At 44.6% G+C, this 24,981-nt stretch overlaps 1 protein-coding gene across 4 annotated transcripts in view; it reads right to left on the reverse strand.

Annotated features, from left to right (window-relative positions):
- The window catches only part of UNC13B (unc-13 homolog B), a 1,232,326-nt gene that overhangs the window by 543,463 nt on the left and 663,882 nt on the right, over positions 1 to 24,981 (reverse strand). For all 4 annotated transcript variants that reach the window (XM_029581856.1, XM_029581857.1, XM_029581864.1 and 1 more), the window contains one exon: positions 2,163 to 2,241. In XM_029581856.1, coding sequence (XP_029437716.1) covers positions 2,163 to 2,241 — 79 coding nt within the window. The remainder of the gene's footprint in view (positions 1 to 2,162; positions 2,242 to 24,981) is intronic.

Consider the following 24,981-nt stretch of genomic DNA (forward strand, 5'->3'; position numbering starts at 1 on the left):
GTCTATGGGAAAAATACTTAGTAAATGAGGCCCTAAGTTTGTTCCTGAGGTCATGGAGGGTGAAGTGACTTGGCCAAGGTCATAAGGAGCACCAACAGAACTTGAATGCTAGCTTCCCTGGTTTGCAGTCTGCTGCTTTAACCACTAGGCTTCTCTACTCCACTGATCTACTTCTCTGCACAGTCCCAAGCATTCCAAGCATGCTGGGCATTGATATGGAGGGCAGTGGTAAGGAAGAGGATGAAAGTTTAGCAGTGGGAACTGGTATTGGGTTGAGCATGGGAATTTATATGCTCATCTACCCATACTGGAAGAATCACAACTGGGCAAACTGGATGGGCCATATCCTGATGCTGAAAGATTGGAATCCACAGCTGAGTTAATTAGATCTGGAGACACAGTTCATAATTTCCTGGTAAGAAAATTGTGTTGCAGAATTCAGCAAAGGAAGAAAATTTTAGAGAATAAAGCACTCTAATGCCTCCTGGACAAAAGATCCTGAGATTGGTCAAACATCCAATGAACATCCAAACCATGTCTCCTTTAAAAGGGATGTGACAGGACTATACGTGGAGGGCAAGGCTATGTGACCTGGTCTGTCTTATTGGGATATTTTTATTGATTAAGGTTATGGTACTTTTATGAACAATAAGGCTTTTTAGTTTCGGTTTCTGTTTTTATGTAATTTATTCATGTGAATTTTATGGTTATGTTCCTCTGGAATGGGTAGTGTGGTTTTTATTTCAGAAAAGTGGGTGGGTTTCCTTCATTTGTTCCATTGTGTTTTTATTATGGCAATTAAGAAGATAAAAGTTTGTTAATAGTAGTAATAATTACAATAACTTTACTTTTAAGTATTTAAAAGTTAATACAAAATGTGTGGCTCTTTAGCCTGTTCATTTTGATTTTCGGCTCTTGGCCTTGTGAAAGGTTGACCATCGGTGATCTATACCATCTACTCAGAATGGCGGAGGGTCAAAATGGGTAACTGACAAAACTGACTTATACAGAGCAGAGGTATGGCTGCATCAAGCACCCATGGAGAGGCAACATGAACCAGCACACAGAAGTGGCATGGCTGATATAATAAAGAGGAGTTGGCAGACCATATAGCACAGGTGGCAGGATGTCTGTTACATTCTCCAGCTAATGTCAAAAAGCATAGGGGCGGATTTTCAGAGCCCTGCTCGCGTAAATCCGCCCAAAACCGGGCGGATTTACGCGAGCAGGGCCCTGCGCGCCGGTAAGCCTATTTTAAATAGGCCTACCGGCGCGCGCAGAGCCCCGGGACTCGCGTAAGTCCCGGGGTTTTCGAAGTGGGCGTGTCGGGGGCGGGCCCGAACCACGCGGCGTTTTCGGGGCGTGTCGGGAGCGTTCCGGGGGCGGGCTCGGGGGCGTGGCTACAGCCTGGGGCAGCCCGGGGGCGTGGCCGCGCCCTCCGGACCCGCCCCCAGGTCGCGTCCCGGCGCGCAGGAGGCCCGCTGACGCGCAGGGATTTATGCCTCCCAGAGGGAGGCGTAAATCCCCCGACAAAGGTAAGGGGGGGGGGTTTAGACAGGGCCGGGCGGGTGGGTTAGGTAGGGGAAGGGAGGGGAAGGTGAGGGGAGGGCAAAGGAAAGTTCCCTCCGAGGCCGCTCCGATTTCGGAGCGGCCTTGGAGGGAACGGGGGTAGGCTGCGCGGCTCGGCGCGCGCCGGCTATACAAAATCCATAGCCTTGCGCGCGCCGATCCAGGTTTTTAGCAGATACGCGCGGCTCCGCGCGTATCTACTAAAATCCAGCGTACTTTTGTTTGCGCCTGGAGCGCAAACAAAAGTAGGCTATTCGTGCTCCTTTTAAAATCCGCCCCATACTGAGCAAGTGGTCAAGCTTGTATGGTTTACAGTTCAGAGACCTCCTGTAGTGCAGTGGTTGAGTAATGTAGTAAGGAGCAACTGGGCAGAAATGTTTGTGTCAAATGGTCCTTATCTGCAAACACCTACCAAAGAAAAGTAAAGCACTGTCTGCTTTACACTGTTGAAGACTGCTACCAAATGGTTGTGCAACTTTTGCAGTAAGGAAATCACATTTTTCTGAAAAGATGGTGTACTTAATGTTTTAAACAAACTGCTTTCAAGCAATCTTCACTCTATCTTAAAAAAAAAATAAATTGCAAATGCTTACCAAATCACTAACAAGTGGAATGGGTTTCTTTTTGCGAAGATCAGGCATACTGTCAATGCCATAGAGTCCTCCTCCAGGCCTGAAAATCAAAGAATATACTTTACTGATGCTGTGAAGCTAACGCACACAGATCAACTACAGCAAAAAATGCATGTAGCACAATATTTTTGTCTTTACTTTTTTCTTTAAAACTGTTCCCTCATTCCTTTTCATTCATTTTTCATCAAAGAGCAACCACGCGGAACTTCTAATGTAGTATTTCCACAACCCGCCGTGGGCAAACAGGAGGATGTCTCACTCAAAATTATTTCAAATAGTATTTCTTTGTTGGCTACTAACTATCATCCCAAAAAGCAATATTCAGCTCCTCCTCCTCTTCCATCAGGTATTTTCAGATCTATGTCAGCAACATTCCCAGTCATCCAGAGAACTATGAACCTGAGTTAGAAGCAGCCAAGTCTTCTGTTTCATAGTGAAGAATGTTACCTTTAGTCACTAAGAGAGAATCACAGGATGGGCTAATTTGAATGAATGCTATATGAAATATACATATTAAAAAGTGAAAATAAATTGAATAAATAAAATAAATTAACAAGATATGATAGGTTGTTAAAATTATATTTTGCTTCTGTTTATGTTTAGTTGGCCCATTCTTTAAACTGCTTGCACTGTACTTTTACTTTTATTCACTCTGTTGCTTGTATTTGATTTTGTATCACAATTAAACTCTCTCATTTCAAATTCACCATTTCTGTAGTCCAGATCACTTGTCTATCCCAGTTTTCATACCTTTCTTCCCATTCTATTTACATTTGTATAATCTCACTGGTTCAGTACATTAGAACAAAATATAGTATAAGCTACACATTTCTTGACAAAGACTCTGCTGAGAAACTGTACTTTCTTTCTTTAATACATATCATCCTTAATTTCTTGTAATACCAGTTCTTTGTATACCTAATCTTGGTTGAGCATCCTTTTTCAATTCACCCAAATGACAGTCTATAAACAACTAACACCTTTGCTCATATCTGTTTATCAGTCCCCTTCCCTCCAGTTTTTTGTCATGTTGCAATTAGTTTTCATGCAAGCAAGGTCTTTGTTCATCTGAACTTTTCTCAAGCTGCTAATCCTGGATTATTATTTCATGCATTTAATTCTTTATGGTATCCACCTCAACTCACTGTTTCCCATTTCCTCTCTCATTCTGCTCATGTCATGTACTCCGAATCTGAAATCCTCTTTTTTTTTTTTTAAACTCTTTGTGAATTTTTCTTGGCATATAAAAACAACAGAAGAAAAATAGCACATAGTATACACAATCAACAATGATATTAACTCCTTAACTCCTTACCTCAGTTCCTCACCTCCCAAGAAAACCCAAAATCTTTTAAGAAAGTACTAAAAGCCTGGCTCCTCTGCCAATCTCATACTGACAGCCTGCACAACAATCTCAAAACTTAATCCCACAGCTTCCCATATTTTGTCATTTATTCCCCCCTCTGTCTAATCTTCCTGTTTCCTACAGATATCTAAGTCTATTTTTTCATTATACTTGAACTCAGTCTATTTAATGTACCTATCCTTTGGTACATCTTATCTGCTATGCTCAATGTGTTTATCCTTTGGGATATCTTGCCCTGTTCTTATGTTTGACATGACAGTTCTCAGATTGTTAATTGTTGTTTTTTCTCTTCAATGTCTTCAATTAGTTTTATGTAACATGTTGTTATAATCTGTAAACCGGAGTGAAGGCTACTCTGCTCTACCTCGGTATATAAAAAAATGCTAAATAAATAAATAAAATAAATACAATCATCATGTAAACAGAAACAAATGCAGATACAAATATACATAATAGAGGAAATAAAATTCTGACAATTTGTAAAAAGAGGGTAACAGAAAGAAACAGTCATCTCCTATCTGGGCCTATAGAAATAATGATAAATCTCCCATATATTTCATACTTGAAATTCTCATTCTTCATAGCGCAGTCGTTCGATATCCACCATGTCTCAGACTTGATTGTACCATTAGTCCATCCGAGGGTTGAATTTCCAAAATGTGGCAATTCTTAACCTGGCCACAAGTAAAAGTTGGCCAACCAGCATTCTGTACTTCCGAGGGATCAAGGACCCTTCCCACCTAATAAGCAGACTTGTTGACCACTTAATCTGTGTAGGAAGGCTTAGAATATTGGCAATTTCTTATGTGATCTGCGACCAAAACTGTCTAACCCCTTGGCAATGCCTCCGTATTTGTATATATATATATGCCCATTTCAGCACAACCATCCAACTGTTAGTACTTGGTTCTGAAAACAATTTGGAATAGAAAACAGGTTTGTGATATCTCCTGTGTAATAGCTTAATGATTAGTTCAATTCAGTGAACACAAAGGGAGCTATGATGAGCAGCAGTTCAAATTTATACCCAAGTCTGTGTTACATGCATCTATCAGTGCCTGTGAAGTCGATACCCCAAATTTACAGGTCAGGATACCACAATAAATAGCAGTAATGCCTTAATCGAGGCATCAGGGTCACTAAGAAAATCATCCATCCTGTTTAAGGGTCTCAACAAGGCTGAAAGGTTGACTACACTGGCCAATGCTTGCCACAACCTCAGATAATTAAAACGCGAAAATGTGGTTACAAGTTGTAGTCCTTGTGGCAAATGTTTGAAAACCTGAATCCCCCAAAGTTGGGAGACATAAAATAGATCCTGTTTTCTCTACTCCCTAAAGGCTGGGGAGAAGGTATATCTGAGATTCTTAGGTTCTCAAACAGGAGAAATTGGGAACATTATCTCCCCCCTTCCAGACTCAGAAACTCAAGAACCTGGCTCCAGGGCCTGTGACATGGGCCTGCACAGAAAAATAAATTGTGTGCCCTTGGTATGGATCCTAGGGTGACTGACTGGTTAGAAACTGGCTGAGTGTAAGGCAAAAAGGGTAGTGGCAAATGGAGTGTTCTCTGAGAAGGGGTTATTACTGTCAATGTGCCTCAGGGATCAGTCCTCAGACCTGTTCTTTTCAACATTTTGTGTGCGATATAACAGAAAGGTTGTCCAGAAAGGTTTGTCTGTTTTGCTGACAATACCAAAATCTGTAACAGGGTGGACAGGAAGGTAAGGAAAAAACACAGGCCTGCTTCTATAGCCAAGTCCATAAGCAAAGCATGTCAAGCAGCAGTTACTACCCTTAAGACAAACATGGGGTAAACATGCATGGCAGATACTACCATAAGAAGCTTGCTGGGCAGTGTGGAAGAACCATTTAGGTCCTTTTCTGTTGTCATTTATATGTTTCTATGAATGATCTAAAGTCTGGCAGCTAAGATTTAATGCTAAAAAATACAGAGTAATGCATTTAAGTTGCAAAACCCAAGGTAAAGGTATTGAAGGTGAAATTCTTCTAAGCACAAAGGAAGAGCAGGATCTGGAGGTAATTGCATCTGACTATCTTTTTTTTTCTTTTGAAAAATTATTTTTATTGACGAAAAGGAAGAGAGTACATTCCACTTTGAGGGGATAAACAGGCAATGTCACAGAGTAAATGTATAAAAATATCCCCTTGTCTGCCAAACAAAGTAACAGAATCAGAGAACCACTCTTTCTTTCCATTTTATGCCCGACAAATATCCTCCCACTCACCTCAAATACACGAAACAGACAGGTGAAGGAGAGAATTTGGAATTAAGTTGGCCATAGAGGCAAAAACTCATAATAAAAACTTTTTAAAATATATCTGAAGCAAGAAACCTGTGAGGGAGTCGGTTGGACCATTAGATGACCAAGGTGTTAAAGGTGCTCTTAGGGAAGATAAGGCCATTGCAGAAAGACTAAATGAATTCTTTGCTTCCGTGTTTACTAATGAGGATGTTGGAGAGATACCAGTTCCGGAGATGGTTTTCAGGGGTGATGAGTCAGACGAACTGAACAAAATCACTGTGAACCTGGAAGATGCAGTAGGCCAGATTGACAAACTAAATAATAGCAAATCACCTTGACCGGATGGTATGCATCTTAGGGTACTGAAGGAACTAAGAAATGAAATTTCTGATCTATTAGTTAAAATTTGTAACCTATCATTAAAATCATCTATTGTACCTGAAGACTGGAAGATAGCAAATGTAACCCCAATATTTAAAAAGGGCTCCAAGGGCAATCCGGAAAACTATGGACCAGTGAGCCTGACTTCAGTGTCGGGAAAAATAGTGGAAACTATTCTAAAGATCAAAATCAAAGCATATAAAAAGACATGGTTTAATGGAACACAGTCAACATGGATTTACCCAAGGAAAGTCTTGCCTCACAAATCTGCTTCATTTTTTTGAAGGGGTTAATAAACATGTGGATAAAGGTGAGCCAGTAGATGTAGTGCATTTGGATTTTCAGAAGGTGCTTGACAAAGTTCCTCATGAGAGGCTTCTAAGAAAATTAAAAAGTCATGGGATAGGTGGTGATGTCCTTTCGTGGATTACAAACTGGTTAAAAGACAGGAAACAGAGTTCAGGATTAAATGGTCAATCTTCTCAGTGGAAAAGGGTAAACAGTGGAGCGCTTCAGGGGTCTGTACTTGGACCAATGCTTTTCAATCTATTTATAAATGATCTGGAAAGAATATGATGAGTGAGGATATCAAATTTGCAGATGATACAAAATTATTCAGAGTAGTTAAATTACAACCGGATTGTGATACATTGCAGCAGGACCTTGCGAGACTGGAAGATTAGGCATCCAAATGGCAGATGAAATTTAATGTGGGCAAGAGAAAGGTGTTGCATATAGGGAAAAATAACCCTTGCTGTAGTTATACGATATTAGATTCCATATTAGGAGCTACCACCCAGGAAAAAGATCTAGGCATCATAGTGAATAATATATTGAAATTGTCGGCTCAGTGTGCTGCAGCAGTCAAAAAAGCAAACAGAATGTTAGGAATTATTAAGAAGGAAATGGTTAACAAAATAGAAAATGCATTAATGCCTCTGTATCGCTCCATGCTGAGACCGCACCTAGAATACTGTGTACAATTCTGGTCGTCGCATCTCAAAAAATATATAGTTGCGATGGAGAAGATACAGAGAAAGGCAACCAAAATGATAAAGGGGATGGAACAGCTCCCCTATCAGGAAAGGCTGAAGAGGTTATTGCTGTTCAGCTTGGAGAAGAGATGGCTGAGGGGGGAATGATATAGAAACATAGAAACATAGAAATGACGGCAGAAGAAGACCAAACGGCCCATCCAGTCTGCCCAGCAAGCTTCACATTTTTTTCTCATACTTATCTGTTTCTCTTAGCTCTTTGGTTCTATTTCCCTTCCACCCCCACCATTAATGTAGAGAGCAGTGATGGAGCTGCAACCAAGTGAAATATCAAGCTTGATTAGTTAGGGGTAGTAGGGGTAGTAACCGCCGCAATAAGCAAGCTACACCCATGTTTATTTGTTTTACCCAGACTGTGTTATTCAGCCCTTATTGGTTGTTTTTCTTCTCCCCTGCCGTTGAAGCAGGGAGCTATGCTGGATATGCGTGTAGTATCAGTTTTTCTTCTCCCCTGCCGTTGAAGTATAGAGCTATGCTGGATATGCGTGAAGTATTAGTTTTTCTTCTCCCCTGCGGTTGAAGCAGGATATGCATTGAAAGTGAAGTATCAGGCTTATTTGGTTTGGGGTAGTAACCGCCGTAACAAGCCAGCTACTCCCCGCTTTGTGAGTGCGAATCCTTTTTTATTCTCCCCTGCCGTTGAAGCAGAGAGCTATGCTGGATATGTGTGAAGTATCAGTTTTTCTTCTCCCCTGCCGTTGAAGCAGAGAGCTATGCGTGAAGTATCAGTTTTTCTTCTCCCCTGCCGTTGAAGCAGAGAGCTATGCTGGATATGTATTGAAAGTGAAGTATCAGGCTTATTTGGTTTGGGGTAGTAACCGCCGTAACAAGCCAGCTACTCCCCGCTTTGTGAGTGCGAATCCTTTTTTCTTCTCCCCTGCCGTTGAAGCAGAGAGCTATGCTGGATATGCGTGAAGTATCAGTTTTTCTTCTCCCCTGCCGTTGAAGCAGAGAGCTATGCGTGAAGTATCAGTTTTTCTTCTCCCCTGCCGTTGAAGCAGAGAGCTATGCTGGATATGTATTGAAAGTGAAGTATCAGGCTTATTTGGTTTGGGGTAGTAACCGCCGTAACAAGCCAGCTACTCCCCACTTTGTGAGTGCGAATCCTTTTTTCCACATTTCCTCTTGCTGTTGTAGCTTAGAGTGATGTTGGAGTCACAGTAACCATGTGTATGTTTATTGAATAAGGGTATTATCTCCAGGCAGTAGCCGTCATTCTGGCGAGCCACCCACTCTTTATTGACGGCCTCTTGATTTTATGGATCCACAGTGTTTATCCCACGCCCCTTTGAAGTCCTTCACAGTTCTGGTCTTCACCACTTCCTTCGGAAGGGCATTCCAGGCATCCACCACCCTCTCCGTGAAGAAATACTTCCTGACATTGGTTCTGAATCTTCCTCCCTGGAGCTTCAAATCGTGACCCCTGGTTCTGCTGATTTTTTTCCTATGGAAAAGGTTTGTCGTTGTCATTGGATCATTAAAACCTTTCAAGTATCTGAAAGTCTGTATCATATCACCTCTGCTCCTCCTTTCCTCCAGGGTGTACATATTTAGATTCTTCAATCTCTCCTCATAAGTCATTTGATGAAGACCTTCCACCTTTTTGGTCTTTAAAATCATGAGAGGTCTTTAAAATCATGAGAGGTCTTGAACGAGTAGATGTGATTCAGTTATTTACACTTTCAGATAATAGAAGGACTAGGGGGCACTCCCTGAAGTTAGCAAGTAGCACATTTAAGACTAATTGGAGAAAATTATTTCACTCAATGCACAATTAAGCTCTGGAATTTGTTGCCAAAGGATGTGGTTAGTGCGGTTAATATAGCTGGGTTTAAAAAAAGTTTGGATGAGTTCTTGGAGGAGAAGTCCATTAACTGCAATTAATCAAATTGACTTAGGGAATGGCCTCTGTTATTACTGGCATCAGTAGCATGGGATCTTCTTAGTGTTTGGGTACTTGCCAGGTTCTTGTGGCCTAATTTTGCCTCTGTTGGAAACAGGATGCTGGACTTGATGGACCCTTGGTCTGACCCACCATGGAAATTTCATATGTTCTTAACACGTACATACTCTTCTCCTCATACCTACACATGGGCAGATTTTATAATCTGCGCGCGTGGGGTACATTTGTACACGTCACCCGTATGACATAGTGAGGGCAAAGGTAGCGCCGGCTCCATTTTGAATATTGGCAATACGGCCCACTTGCAGGAGGTTGCTCCCGGACCCCCGCTGGACTTTTAGCAAGTCTTGTGGGGGTCAGGAGGCCCCCCCAAGCTGGCCAAAAGTCCCTGGGGGTCTAACGGGGATCCGGGAGCGATCTCTTGCACTCGTGACGTCGGGTGCCAGGAACAAAAATGGCGCCGGCGCTACCTTTGCCCTGTCATATGGTAATGGCAAAGGGCCACCGGCGCCATTTCTATTAGCACAGCCATGGCTAGAGAGGGGGAGATTGCGCCGGGATACCCCACTGGACCCCAGGTAATTTAAAACATTTTGGGGGGGTTCAGGAGGGTGGGGGATTTGTTTTAAAGGTTCGGGGTGGGTTTTAGGGTTGTTTTGGTGTGCCGGTTTTCCCATCCTCCCCCTCCCCCGATTTATGATTTTTTGACGATAAATCGGGGGAATTGCTATTGTATCGCGGCTCTAACGATTTTTGATGATTTAAAATATATCTGACGATTGTTTTAAATCGTCAAAAAACAATTCACATCCCTAGTATTTATAGTTTCATGTATTCTACTTCAACTGACACAGTTATCCCCAGGAGTTAAGATACTTCAGTATGTTAATGATCTTCTTGTATTGTCTCACCCAGTTTTGCCTAGGCAATACTGAAGTAGAGCTGTGTTTCCTGCATTCATTAGGTCTTAAGGTATTAAAAGGTAACCTTCAAATGTGTCAATTATAAATGAAATATTTAGGTCTGTCTCTGTCTAAGGGGAAGAAACACATGGCCTCTGAGCGAGCTGAAGCTGTTGTAAAGGTACAGGTCTCTACAACATTAAAAGAAGTTACGAGCAGTTCTGGGTATGGTAAATTTTTGTATAATGTGGCTTCCTGATTTTACATCCTTGGCTAAACCTCCGTACCAAGTACTGCAAGACAGGAGATAAGCCACAAGGCAGTCATTAATCCTGTATCACCCTTTGCATCTATGCTTGCCACATGCTTCAATCACAGTTTTAAACAATGCAAGGACCCCGGTAATTACCTTAGAACTCATGAAAAAATATGAACTTCTCTTACAGTCAGGGAATATTATCTTTCACTATTGTTCTGCTCTCACCCCTGCTACTTTACTACCAGAAATAATTGACTTACAAACCCCTGACCATGAATGTGCAGTGGTGATGGAATATGAACTGCAGCCCAGGGAAGGCTTAAAGGATGTCCCTCTTTCTAATGCTGACAGTTTATTTTGTAGATGGCTCCGCTCTCCATGATGATACAGGTTCACTGAAGGTTGGATTTGCCATATGTATCCAGTGGGAAGTGCTAAAAGCTGGACCTCTCACTCATGCACGATCAGCACAAACAGCAGAATTGGTAGCCCTTGCCCAGGCTTGCTCTAGAGCAGAGCTTTCCAAACTTTTCATGTTGGTGAGACACTTTTTAGACAAACATAATTTCGGGACACAGTAATTCAGTCTACTAGCAAACCAGAGGTTAGCAAATGTTGCTTACCTGATGTAACAGGTGTTCTCACAGGACAGCAGGATGTTAGTCCTCACAAATGGGTGACATCGAGGATGGAGCCCAACCACGGAAAACTTCTGTCAAAGTTTCTGGAACTTTGACTGGCCCCTACTGGGCATGCCCAGCACGGCACCAACCCTGCAGCCAGCAGGGGTCTCCCTTCAGTCTTGTTTCAAAGCAACAGGCAGTGCCGAAAAAATAAAATAAGAAAACGAGCCCAACACCGCGGGGCGGCGGGCGGGTTTCGTGAGGACTAACATCCTGCTGTCCTGTGAGAACACCTGTTACATCAGGTAAGCAACATTTGCTTTCTCACAGGACAAGCAGGATGGTTGTCCTCATAAATGGGTGAGTACCGAGCTGAGGATGTCCGAACATGCACCAAAAGTACCCAACGGCGTGCAACAGGCACAACAAATGGGGCGGAATTTGGTAGAGGACATCCGCACCCCACCGGGTAGGCGGAAGGGTGTTGGTACGTCATGTTGGAAAAAGGTTATGCAAGACAGATTGGCCGAAGATGGAATCTTGTCTTCCAGCTTTGTCCAAACAGTAGTGGGCTGCAAATGTATGGAGAGAACTCCAGGCAGCAGTCTTGCAGATGTCAGGAAGCGGCACCGATCGAAGGTGAGCTACTGAAGTCGCCATGGCCCTCACAGAGTGTGCCTTAACACGGTCTTGAAAGGGAATGCCAGCTTGCTGATAGCAGAAAGAGATGCAATCCGCCAACCAGGAGGAAAGAGCCTGCTTACCCACAGGTTGCCCTAACTTGTTAGGATGGAAAGAGACAAATAATTGAGTACTCTTTCTGTGGGCAACTGTACGGTCTAGATAGAAAGCTAGAGCAAGTTTACAGTCGAGGGTATGCAGAGTCTGTTCCCCGGAGTTGGAGTGGGGCCTGGGAAAGAAAATAGGTAGTATGATGGATTGATTAATATGAAACTCCGAAACTACCTTAGGTAAGAATTTAGGGTGAGTGCGGAGTACCGCCCGGTCCTGCAGGAGTTTAGTGTAAGGCGGGAAGGTAACTAGGGCCTGTAACTCACTAACCCTGCGAGCTGAAGTGATAGCCAAAAGGAAAATCACTTTCCATGTGAGATATTTAAGGTCACAGGAGTGAAGAGGTTCGAAGGGTGGTTTCATAAGGCGACCAAGAACCAGATTAAGGTCCCAAGATGGGGCCGGAGGACGTAAAGGTGGCTTCAAATGGAGCAACCCTTTAAGAAAGCGTGTAACGAGGGGTTGCACTGAAATACGAACACCCTCGATACCTTTATGGAAGGCGGCTACCGCACTGACATGCATTCTAATGGAAGAGGTCTTTAGATCTGATTCTGACAGATGCCAAAGATAGTCCAAAAATTTAGGAATTGGGCAGGAAAGAGGATCAAGGGACTGAGAAGTGCACCATGATGTGTACCTTTTCCATTTATAGGAGTAAGATTTTCTTGTGGAAGGCTTTCGTGAAGCGATGAGGACACGAGAAACTGAATCTGATAGGTTAAGTGGTTGAAGGATTAACCTTTCAACATCCATGCCGTCAGGGACAAGGCTTGGAGATTGGGATGGAGGAGGCATCCGTCGTTTTGAGTGATCAGATGCGGGTCCTTTCCCAAGGGAATGTGGCTGCGGATGGAGAGATCCTGGAGTATAGGAAACCACACTTGGCATGGCCAGTGAGGTGCGATCAGGATCATGATTCCCTTGTCCTGATGTAGCTTCACAAGAGTCTTCGATAGGAGAGGAAGTGGAGGGAATGCATAAAGCAGACCGGTTGACCACGGGAGGGAGAATGCATCCCTGGGCCGAGAGTGTTGAGTCCGAATGAGAGAGCAGTAATTGGCCACTTTGTGGTTCTGAGGGGACGCAAAGAGGTCTATGTGGGGATAACCCCATTTCTGGAAGAGAGAGGTCGCTACCAAGGGATTGAGAGACCATTCATGTGGTTGGAAGACACGGCTCAGCCGGTCTGCCAAGACATTTTCTACTCCCGGCAAGTAGGTGGCCCTGAGGTACATCGAACGGGAGAGGGCTTCTGCCCAAATCTGCGCAGTTTCCTGACAGAGAAGGAAGGAGCCTGTGCCTCCCTGCTTGTTGATGTACCACATGGCCACCTGATTGTCCGTTTGAATCAAGATTATGTGATTTGATAAGCAATCTTGAAAGGCCCGGAGAGCGTATCGGATTGCCCGAAGCTCCAGGAAATTTATCTGGTGTCTGGCTTCCTCTAGAGACCAGAATCCTTGAGTTTGTAAATTGTTTACGTGGGCTCCCCAGCCGACATTGGAGGTGTCGGTGGTGAGGATTACTTGAGGATCTGGTGGATGAAAGGGCAAGCCTTGGAGGAGGTTGGATTGATTTGTCCACTAGGCAAGAGACAGACGGAGAGCATCGGTAATGCGAACAATTGTCGACAGAGGCTGAGTGGCTTGGATCCATTGTGATTTCAGAGTCCATTGCATGACTCTCATGGCTAGACGGGCCATTGGAGTCACAAACTGAAGAGGCCATGTGTCCCAGTAGAATGAGGAATTGGCGAGCTGTTGCTGTAGGTTGAGACTGCAACTGGCAAGCTAGGGACACCAGGGTTTGGACACGTTGATGAGGAAGGAAGGCTATTGCCTATAAGGTGTCCAAGTCTGCTCCAATGAAGGATAAGGTTTGAGATGGGAGGAAGTAGGATTTTTCGTAGTTGACAAGAAATCCCAGAGAAATGAGAGTTCGAATGGTCAGGGTCAGGGAGGACCGAGCGATTTGCTGGGTTGGGGCCCTGATCAACCAATTGTCCAAGTAGGGGTAGACATGGACGCCTTCCTTCCTGAGGAACGCTGCAACCACTACGAGACATTTGGTGAAAACTCGCGGTGCGGATGCTAGACCAAATGGGAGCACTCGGTATTGATAGTGGTTTTGGCCTACTAGAAATCGAAGGTATTTGCGATGAGACTGAGTTATCGCAATGTGGGTATAAGCGTCTTTGAGGTCTAGAGAGCAGAGCCAGTCCTCTCTTTGCAGCAGAGGGAGAAGCGAGCCCAGGGTTACCATCTTGAACTTTTCTCTGTGTAGGTACTTGATGAGGGCCCGCAGGTCCAGGATTGGTCGAAGTCCTCCTGACTTTTTTGGGATCAGAAAGTACCTGGAATAGAACCCTAGTCCTTGTTGGGACAGAGGAACGGGTTCTATAGCGTTGGACTGGAGAAGAAGAGAAACTTCCTGCTCTAGAAGAACAGAGCGGTCGGTAAGTGTCCACGCTTGCAGCGGTGGAGAGTCCGCAGGAAGAGTTAGAAAGTTTAGATGGTAACCCTGTGCAATTATTGCTAGCACCCAATGATCTGTGGTGATGTGATGCCATTTTTCTGTAAAGTGGCTTAGACGACCTCCTACTGGGATGTTTGGTAGAGGGATTAGGCATCTGCTCTCTAATTGAAAGTCAAAACCCCGACGCAGGGCCTGGTTGCGGAGCTGGTGTGGGTTTTTGCTTTCGAGGTTGACGAGACTGAGGCTTTTGATAAGGCCTCGTTGACCTGGACTTGATATGTGGGGGATAATACTTTTGTGGATGGAAGAATGACTTTTTAGGTTCCTTTTTAAACGGTTTAGAAGGGAAGTCAGAAGGAATTGATGAGAGCTGTTTAAGGGTCTCATGATGATCCTTTAATTCAGCAACTATTTGTTGAATTTGCTCACCAAACAAATTATCCCCTAAACAGGGCAGGTCGGAGAGAGCCTGTCCTGAACCTCTGGGCAAAGGTCAGAAGACTTTAGCCAAGCCCAGCGTCTTGCCGAGATGGCTGTAGCAGACAGCCTAGTGGAAGCATCGAAGATGTCATAAGATGTTCGTATCTCATGCTTTCCAGCTTCAAAACCTTTAAGTACAAGGGTTTGAAGGTGTTGTTGGAATTGTTCTGGTAAGGTATCTGAAAATTCTTGTATCTGCTTAAAAATGACCCTGTTGTATTGGGTCATATACAGCTGATAAGAACCTATTTTAGAAATAAGCATGGCCCCTTGGTAAACTTTTCTGCCTATACTATCTAGGAACTTGTTTTCCTTAGTAGGAGGTATGGATGAGTATGGCTTCATTCTTTTAGCTTTCTTTTGTGCTGACTCTACCACAACAGAGTGGTGGTCTAGCTACGGTTTTTGAAAGCCAGGCGCTGACTGTACGAGGTAAGTAGAGTCCGCTTTTTTGTTTACTAGAGCAACAGATCCAGGAGTTTCCCAATTCTTTTTTAGAAGGTCCAGAAAAACCTGATGAATTGGAATGGAAGTGATGACTTTTGGGGCATCCATAAATTGGAGTAACTCCATCATTTGGTGCCTGTCATCTTGCTCTGATTGAAGCTGAAAAGGGACCAGGTCTGACATTTCTTTCACAAAATTGGTGAAAGAGAGGTCCTCAGGAGGAGAACGTTTTCTGCTTTCAGCAGGAGAGGGTTGTGAAGGTAATTCACCGTAATTTATAAAACTATCCATCATCATCTTCAACTCGACCTGGAAATCCCATTCAAACTCCACTCCTCTAACAGACCAACTAGAGATATTCTCAAAGGCACTCTGAAATTTCCCCCTACTAAAGCCTCACGCCTCTCGATGACCAAAGACAGAGCTTTTTCGATAGCTGGCCCATCTATCTGGAATAGCATCCCATCAAATCTCAGAGTGGAGCCTTGCCTGTTAACTTTTAGAAAAAGACTTAAAACCTGGCTCTTTCACCAAGCCTTCGCTGACCCACCAGACAATCACCAGTTGTCCTTCACGCTTACCCGTTATGGCAATTATACTCACGAATGGACTCTGACTCTTCCAGGTTAAAGCACCATTAAGCTTTAACCCGTATGCTCTATGGTATCACTTTATATTTATTTCCTGCCTTATCTTCTTTCCAGCTTGTTGCAAGCTTCCAAGTTCTCTTACCCTGTTGATTGTAACTTTGACTCATTCCTACCTATTGTTTACCTTTTGTTTACTTGAATTGTTACCCCAGTTATATTCTTGTTAATTGTAAACCGATCCGATATGGTTATTTACTATGAAGGTCGGTATATAAAACTGTTAAATAAATAAAATAAATAAGTCATTGGTATCCGTAGAAGAATCATCGTCCCATGTGTCATAAGGATCAGGTTGCTGACCTGTAGGACCTTGAGGGGGTTGGATACCAGAAGGCCCCGGCTGAGGCTCCGAGAAATTCGAAGGAATCACCGGGGGCATCAAAAATACCCTTGGAGGCATCGGTGCCGGCATCGAAGGCATCGATGGAGCCGATGTGCGTATCGCCCCGGAGGAGTGTATCGGTGGCGAGGGACGACACGGCACCGATGGAACTACTCCCGAAGGAGGAATTCGATACGGTGTTTCTGCACCCGATAAAGTTGGCATCGGGGAGCGCACCGGTGCTGTCGGTGACCCAGGTATCACCGGTGGAAGGGCCGTCATGAGCGCTTCCATCCGGGCAAGCAGCGGTGCCAGCGCTGCTGGAATCGGGTCGATGACTGGTTCCACTCTCGGTGGCGGGTTCGGTGCCGAAGGAGTCTGGAACCGTTGCATCGCCTTGTCGATGGCCTCCTGGACCAGCCGGTCCAGTTCTTCCCGGAGACCTGGGGTAACAATACCTAGCTCCGCGGAAGAGGGAGGCTGAGGCTGAGCCGGAGGGACCACCGTCACCGGTGGAATCGCGGCTCCCAAACCCCGATGGGGTGAGGGTTGCCTCAATGTCTCAGAAACAGAAGTGAATGGTGCAGCTTCTGATCGAGACTTCTTCGGTGGAGGCTCGGACGGTACCGAAGTCGATGACTTTGATTCCTCGACAGTCCGAGACTTGCGATGTCGATGACTATGCTTCTCCCTCCGATCCTCGGGGGAAGGGATGGGAGTCGATGGCCGTGGAGACGTCGATGGCAGACGGTCACCGGGAGGTTGCCGACGATGAAAGGACTTCGACGGTTCCGAGGACGTCGATGCAATGGACGGCGTCGGAGTGTGAGCATGGAAAAGGAGTCCCATCTTCTCCATTCTGGCTTTGCGGCCTTTTGGTGTCATAAGGGCACATTTGGTGCAAGTCAGGACATCATGCTCACTTCCTAAGCACAATACACAGACTCTGTGAGGGTCTGTGATAGACATGGTGCGCGTACAATCTGGGCACCGACGGAACCCCGACGCCATGGCCATTGACCAAAAAATTTAGCCGCGGGATGGTCGAAGGCCAGCAGGCCACGAAGGCGAAACTCGATGGCAATCGACGAAAAACTGCAAAAAACTTACCGAAACACCGCGGGCTAAATTTAGATAGAAGGGGGACCCCTGTGGGGCGTATTTTTACTTCAAAGAAGTTCAGAAGAATTTCCTGTCAGGAATGTGGTAAGAGCTCCTTAACCGCGTGGCTACTGCTGCGCGGAAAAAAGAAGACTGAAGGGAGACCCCTGCTGGCTGCAGGGTTGGTGCCTTGCTGGGCATGCCCAGTAGGGGCCAGTCAAAGTTCCAGAAACTTTGATAGAAGTTTTCCGTGGTTGGGCTCCATCCTCGATGTCACCCATTTGTGAGGACTAACATCCTGCTTGTCCTGTGAGAAAAAGGTTAAACGAACAAAATGTATTTCGACAATTTATGTATGTTTCCTTAAATATATACATAACAAAATGTTTCACGACACAACCTATCTTGTGAAAACCTTTCATTTATATTAAAAATATATAATATTCCAAGATTAATGTTATTGTTATAATTTATTTATTTATTTGTTTTATTTAACACTTTTTTATACCGACCTTCATAGTAATAACCATATCGGATCGGTTTACATTTAACAAGGGTATAACTGTAGCGTAACTAAAGAAAATTAAACAAAAGAAATGAATAAGGCAAAGTTACATTCAACAAGGATAAAGAACTTGGAAGCTTATGTAGCTGGAAGGAAGTATAGGTGGTAATAATTAAGAAATACAATAGAGGATACCGGTTAGAGCTTAAATGTGCTTTAACCTAGAGGTGCCATAGTCCATCGTTCATGAAGATCAAAGGCCATCGTCCAGGTAAGAGAAGGGCAACTTTATGAGTAACAATAATAAAACAAAGTTATTGTGTTATTCAATTTACCTCTTTAATGAGATATATGAGCTTGATGGGATGAACACAGCTTTTGAATATTTGGTGTTAATAAGAAATTCCAAAGGGTCTTCTGCGTAATTTTAAAAAGCTGGCCAGTTTCACACTATATAATTATTTGATAGCCTCATTCAACTAATTCTATATGGCTATGAGAGTGAAGTCTGGAATTTATAGGAAGGGACAGAATGTCAATATAAATCCTGCACCTCCAGTTCTGTAACTCTGTGCATCCACTGAAATTCCCCCAAACAATGGAGCTTGAATGTGTCCCTTACAGCTCATCATACTAAAAGATATTTTCAAATTCTGGTGTCACCTCACAGTAACAGCAGCACAAACACCTTCCACTGCCAGGCACAATGTGAACGAAAATAAAACCTCACAAAAAAAAGACACTCAAAATCTATACTGCAATCCCATTGTAACATAACAGTAATAACACCAAGGACTCAAACAACAATAACCCTACCTGTGAAAAAGCAAGGGTAAATATTACACTGGGTCCTAGAATACCAATACACCACCTACTGAGGAAACAAAACAAACCAGATTGCTATAGATCCCTATGCTAGCGAATTTCTCATCATGGTCACACACACAGAGCAGAGACAGACCCTCACCAAATACAGAATACAAAATAAAGGAGCACAAATTAGACAAAAACTGAAATGGAAACCCCAAGAAGCCAGACTCTGTGTATTAATAATGGTAAAACAGAACCACAATCTTACTAGATAAACGAAGCCTGACCGACGTGCCGCAAATGCGCAGTAGAGACCAGCTCTACCGCGCATGTGCGGGCGAGCACGTCGCTCTGAGCAAGCGTCTGAAAGAAAACAATGGCGGCGTCCAGTGGCAGCAGCGGGCGGCGGCGGCGGCGGTACTGGCAGCGGGTGGCGACGGCAGTAGCGAGCGGCGACGGCGGTAGCGAGCGGCGGCGGTACCGACAGCGGGCGGCGACAGCGGTAGCAGCGGCGGTAGCGACGGCGGTAGCGGGCGGCGGCGACGGCGGTAGTGGCGACGGCGGTGACGGCGGTAGCGGCCAGTAGCGAGGGAGGGAGAAGAGAGAGAGAGGGAGGGACGGACTGAGTGGGAGGGAGGGACGGAGAGAGAGAGTGGGAGGGAGTGACTGAGTGAGAAAGAGGGACTGAGTGGGAGGGAGGGAGGGAGTGAGGGGGGGGAGGGAGTGGGACTGAGTGAGAGGGAGAGGGGGGACTGAGGGAGGGAGTGGGACTGAGGGAGAGTGAGTGGGACTGAGTGAGTGAGAGGGAAGGAGGGAGAGAGGGGGGAGGGAGTGACTGAGTGAGAGGGAGGGACTGAGTGGGAGGGAGGGATTGAGTGAGGGGGAGGGACTGAGTGGGAGGGAGGGAGTGGGACTGAGGGAGAGAGAGGGAGGGAGTGGGACTGAGGGAGGGGACGGAGGGAGTGGGGACAGAGTGAGTGGGACTGAGTGAGAGGGGGGAGGGAGTGAGTGAGACTGAGTGGGAGGGAGGGACTGAGAGAGGAGAGGGAGGGTGGGGAGGAGTGGGTGAGGGAGGGAGGGAGGTAGGAGGTGGTGAAGAGTGAGGGGAGAGAGAAAGAGGGGGAGGTGAGAGACAGAGGGATGTAGCCCGTTTTAACGGGCTTAACGGCTTGTTCCTCATAAAACAAATAAAATCAAGAAACATAAAGCATCAGTTATAATAGTAAAACCATACTAATAAAAGAATATTTTAAAACTACTGATAAATAGAATTTCTATTCATTAAAATCATATACATTTTTTACAATTTCCCAAACACCAATAAAATATTTCAAAACAGCACATATATCAAATAACACCCAATAATTAAAACTAATAAGGATTTTAAAAAGCCCCTGCTGTCCATACATGGGAGCTCTTGATTTCCAGTCACCCTGATATTGTCAAGGATTAGGAGGTTATCCTCTCTCTCTCACACATACTCACATTTCCATTCTCTCTCACACATACACTGTCACATACATACACATTCATGCTCTTATACCCACCATAACCTCTCGCTCTCACAGACACCGACATACTCTCAAGCTGTAAGACACTCTCTCTCCCTCCACACACCCCCCCCCCCACACAAACTCTTACTCCCCTGGATTTTCTCATACACACTCTCTCTGGCTCCCTCACATATACACAAACACACACACCCAGGCAAGTTCCCAAACATTCTCACACAAACACACACACACCCAGGCAAGCTCCCAGTCATTCTCACACACTGAAACTGACCCCCAGGCAGGCTTCCATTCATTTTCACACCACTCCCTCACCATCCCCCAGGCAGGCACCAATTCATTCTCACACACACATACACCACACACAGGCCGGCACCTATTCTCACACATACAAACCCCAGGAAGACACCCATACATTCTCATACACAGACACACCCTCAGGCAGGCACACACTAAAGGCAAACCCCCTCGCTTTCTTTTGCCAGCAACCTCGGAGACTCTCTCATTCCTCTGCTGCCACTGTCACTGATGCCGCATGGCTATTGGGGAGGCGCTGATTGCTGCTATTGGCACTGAAGCCCATTCTGCTGCCTCCTCTGTGCAGGCCCCGTGGGTTTCCACTTCCTCCATGTTCATCTCGTACATTGTGAAATCAGCATAAAGAAAGTGCTACTCTTGCACATTACCAAAGATACATTGCACATTGCAAAGATACTCTTGCACATTACCAAAGATACATAGCTTTAATTTTGCTATTCTGTCTGCTGTGTAATGTGCAAGAGTATCTTTGCACATTGCAAAGGTCATTAAGAAATTCTTTATAATCCAGGATTACAGTGGGCTCTGGTAGAATTAGACCTGTGATGAGGAGACACACAATGTACCAAATGCAAAAAGAACAACAAGCCTTCTCTATATTAAAAACTAAAGAAGTTCTTGAGAAAAACATTGAAGTGTTACCAGCAAAGAGAGAGAAAATACAATGCATGCAGTATTTCAAGATCCATAACCAAAAGAAAAATCTAATTGAGATGAATAACTGTCAACAGTGGCACAACTACAAAAAGAAAGAGTGAAGTGAATAACAAATCTCAACTAATATCTTATAAGGAGTCCAGGAAAAGCAATAATCTTAAAGAGAGTACCTGGAAGGCTATGACCACAAATGCTCATAGTTTGGGAAATAAAATCCCAGATCTGCAGGCCCTAATGGCTGAGGCAGAATTGGACATTGTTGCTATCACAGAAACATGGTTCACAGAATCTCATGAATGGGATACAACAATACCAGGCTACAACTTGTTAAGGAAGGACAGAGAGGATAGAAAAGGGGGAGGTGTGGCTCTTTATGTTAGAAACAACATCCAAGCATCTGAGCTACAAGGAAGTTGGGGTAAGGAAGAAGCTCTATGGCTCGACCTAAAAAAAGATGACGGAGCGTCCATTTATATTGGAGTGGTTTACAGGCCTCCAAACCAAAAGGAAGAGCTGGACAGAGATCTGGTTGAAGACATCCATAAGATAGGTAAGAAGGGAGAAGTGGTGATCGTGGGTGACTTTAATATGCCAGATGTAGACTGGAAAATCCCATCTGCAGAAACTAAAAATAGTAGAGCGATAGTGGATGCCATGCAAGTATCTTTGTTCAAACAAATGGTGTTGGAACCCACGAGAGAAGGAGCTATACTCGACTTAGTGCTCACTAATGCAGATAATGTCTCAGATGTCCAGGTGGGCGCCCACCTAGGCAGTAGTGATCATCAAACGGTATGGTTTAATATCACTAAAAGAATAGGGAAAAGAACCACAAAGACCCGAGTTTTACAGTTCAAAAACACAGACTTTGAGGAAATGGGGAAGTACCTGGAGGAAGAACTTAATGGATGGGAGAACGAGAGAGATGTGGATCAACAGTGGACCAATCTAAAAGGAGCAATCACCAAGGCAACTGCTCTATATGTTAGAAATGTAAAGAAAAGCAAAAGAAAATTGAAACCTATCTGATTCTCAAAGGAGGTGGCTGACAAAATTAAAGCTAAAAGAACAGCATTCAAGAAATATAAAAGATCCCAAAGGGAGGAGCACAAAGAAGAATATTTGTATCAACTGAGGGAGACAAAGAAATTAATCAAGTTGGCAAAAAGTCAAGCAGAAGAGAGGATTGCCAAGGAGATAAAAAATGGTGACAAAATATTTTTCAGATACATCAGCGAAAAGAGAAAGGTCCAAAGTGGTATAGTGAAATTGAAAGGTGGTAATGATCAATGTGTGGAGAGAGACGAAGAAATGGCAGAAATATTAAACGAATACTTCAGCTCTGTGTTCACTAAAGAAGACCCTGGAGAAGGACCATCTCTACACAACAAGAAACTGGAGGGAAGTGGAATGGATGAAAATCCTTTTACAGTAGAAAATGTGTGGGAAGAGCTAAAGAACCTGAAAGTGGACAAAGCCATGGGGCCTGATGGGATTCATCCAAGGATATTGAGGGAGCTCAGAGATGTTCTGGCAGCTCCGCTGTGTGACCTGTTCAATAGATCCCTAGAAACGGGAGTGGTGCCGAGTGATTGGAGAAGAGCGGTGGTGGTCCCGCTTCACAAGAGTGGGAACAGGGAGGAGGCTGGCAACTACAGACCGGTTAGCCTCACTTCGGTGGTGGGAAAAGTAATGGAGTCACTGCTGAAAGAGAGAATAGTGAACTATCTACAGTCCGGAGAATTGATGGACCAGAGGCAACATGGATTCACCAGGGGAAGATCCTGTCAGACAAATCTGATTAACTTTTTTGACTGGGTAACCAAGGAATTGGATCGAGGAAGAGCGCTTGATATCATATACTTGGATTTCAGCAAAGCTTTTGATACGGTTCCGCACAGGAGACTGGTGAATAAAACGAGAAGCTTAGGAGTGAGGGCCGAGGTGGTGACCTGGATTGCAAATTGGCTGACAGACAGAAGACAATGTGTGATGGTAAATGGAACCTTCTCTGAAGAGAGAGCAGTTTTAAATGGTGTACCGCAAGGATCGGTGTTGGGACCGGTCCTGTTCAATATCTTTGTGAGCGACATTGCGGACGGGATAGAAGGTAAGGTTTGTCTTTTTGCGGATGACACGAAGATCAGCAACAGAGTGGACACGCCGGAAGGAGTGGAGAGAATGAGACGAGATCTAAGGAAACTGGAAGAGTGGTCGAAGATATGGCAGCTCAGATTCAATGCCAAGAAGTGCAAAGTCATACATATGGGGAGTGGAAATCCGAATGAACTGTATTCGATGGGGGGGGAAAAGCTGATGTGCACGGAGCAGGAGAGGGACCTTGGGGTGATAGTGTCTAATGATATGAAGTCTGCAAAACAATGCGACAAGGCGATAGCAAAAGCCAGAAGAATACTGGGCTGCATAGAGAGAGGAATATCGAGTAAGAAAAGGGAAGTGATTATTCCCTTGTACAGGTCCTTGGTGAGGCCTGGAGTACTGTGTTCAGTTCTGGAGACCGTATCTACAAAAAGACAAAGACAAGATGGAAGCGGTACAGAGAAGGGCGACCAGGAAGGTGGAGGATCTTCATCGCATGATGTACGAGGAGAGATTGAAGAATCTAAATATGTACACCCTGGAGGAAAGGAGGAGCAGAGGTGATATGATACAGACTTTCAGATACTTGAAAGGTTTTAATGATCCAGAGACAACGACAAACCTGTTCCGTAGGAAAAAAATCAGCAGAACCAAGGGTCACGATTTGAAGCTCCAGGGAGGAAGATTCAGAACCAATGTCAGGAAGTATTTCTTCACGGAGAGGGTGGTGGACGCCTGGAATGCCCTTCCGGAGGATGTGGTGAAGACCAGAACTGTTAAGGACTTCAAAGGGGCGTGGGATAAACACTGTGGATCCATAAAGTCAAGAGGCCGCCAATGAAGAGTGGGTGACTCGCCAGAATGACAGCTACTGCCTGGAGACAATACCCTTATTCAATAAACATGCACATGCTTACTGTGACTCCAACATCGCTCTAAGCTTCAACAGCAAGAGGAAATGTGGAAAAATGGATTTACACTCACAAAGAGGGGAGTAGCTGGCTTGTTACGGCGGTTACTACCCCAAACCAAATAAGCCTGATACTTCACCTTCAATGCATATACAGCATAGTTCTCTGCTTCAACGGCAGGGGAGAAGAAAAAAGGGTTCGCACTCACAAAGCGGGGAGTAGCTGGCTTGTTACGGCGGTTACTACCCCAAACCAAATGTGTCTGATACTTCACTTTCGATGCCTATCCAGCATGGCTCTCTGCTTCAACGGCATGGGAGAAGACTGATACTTCACGCATATCCAGCATAGCTCTCTGCTTCAACGGCAGGGGAGAAAAAAAGAAAACTGATACTTCACGCATATCCATCATAGCTCCCTGCTTCAACGGCAGGGGAGAAGAAAAACAACCAATAAGGGCTGTACAACATAGTCTGGGTAAAACAAATAAGCATGGGTGTAGCTTGCTTATTGCGGCAGTTACTACCCCTACTACCCCTAACTAATCAAGCTAGATATTTCAATGGTGGGGGTGGAAGGGAAATAGAACCAAGAGCTAAGAGAAACAGATAAGTATGAGAGAAAAAATGTGTGAAGCTTGCTGGGCAGACTGGATGGGCCGTTTGGTCTTCTTCTGCCGTCATTTCTATGTTTCTATATGTTTCTATAAGATTACATGTGCCAATCAGTAAAAAGTAATATATTTCTTTTTTTTTTACCTTTGCTGTCTGATCTTAGTTTTCTAATTGGTTGGTCACAGGCTTTTTTGTTCCACCTCCCCTTTCTTATTTTTTTGCCAATTCCTTTCATATTGTCTTTTTTTCTATTTCTTTTCTCTCCATCTATCTTCTTCCCTCAAACATTCAGTCAGGTTCTCATTCTCACATGCTTTCTCTCTCACACA

The sequence above is a fragment of the Rhinatrema bivittatum genome, chromosome 1 (genome assembly GCF_901001135.1).
Source record: "Rhinatrema bivittatum chromosome 1, aRhiBiv1.1, whole genome shotgun sequence".
Classification (NCBI taxonomy): Eukaryota; Metazoa; Chordata; class Amphibia; order Gymnophiona; family Rhinatrematidae; genus Rhinatrema; species Rhinatrema bivittatum.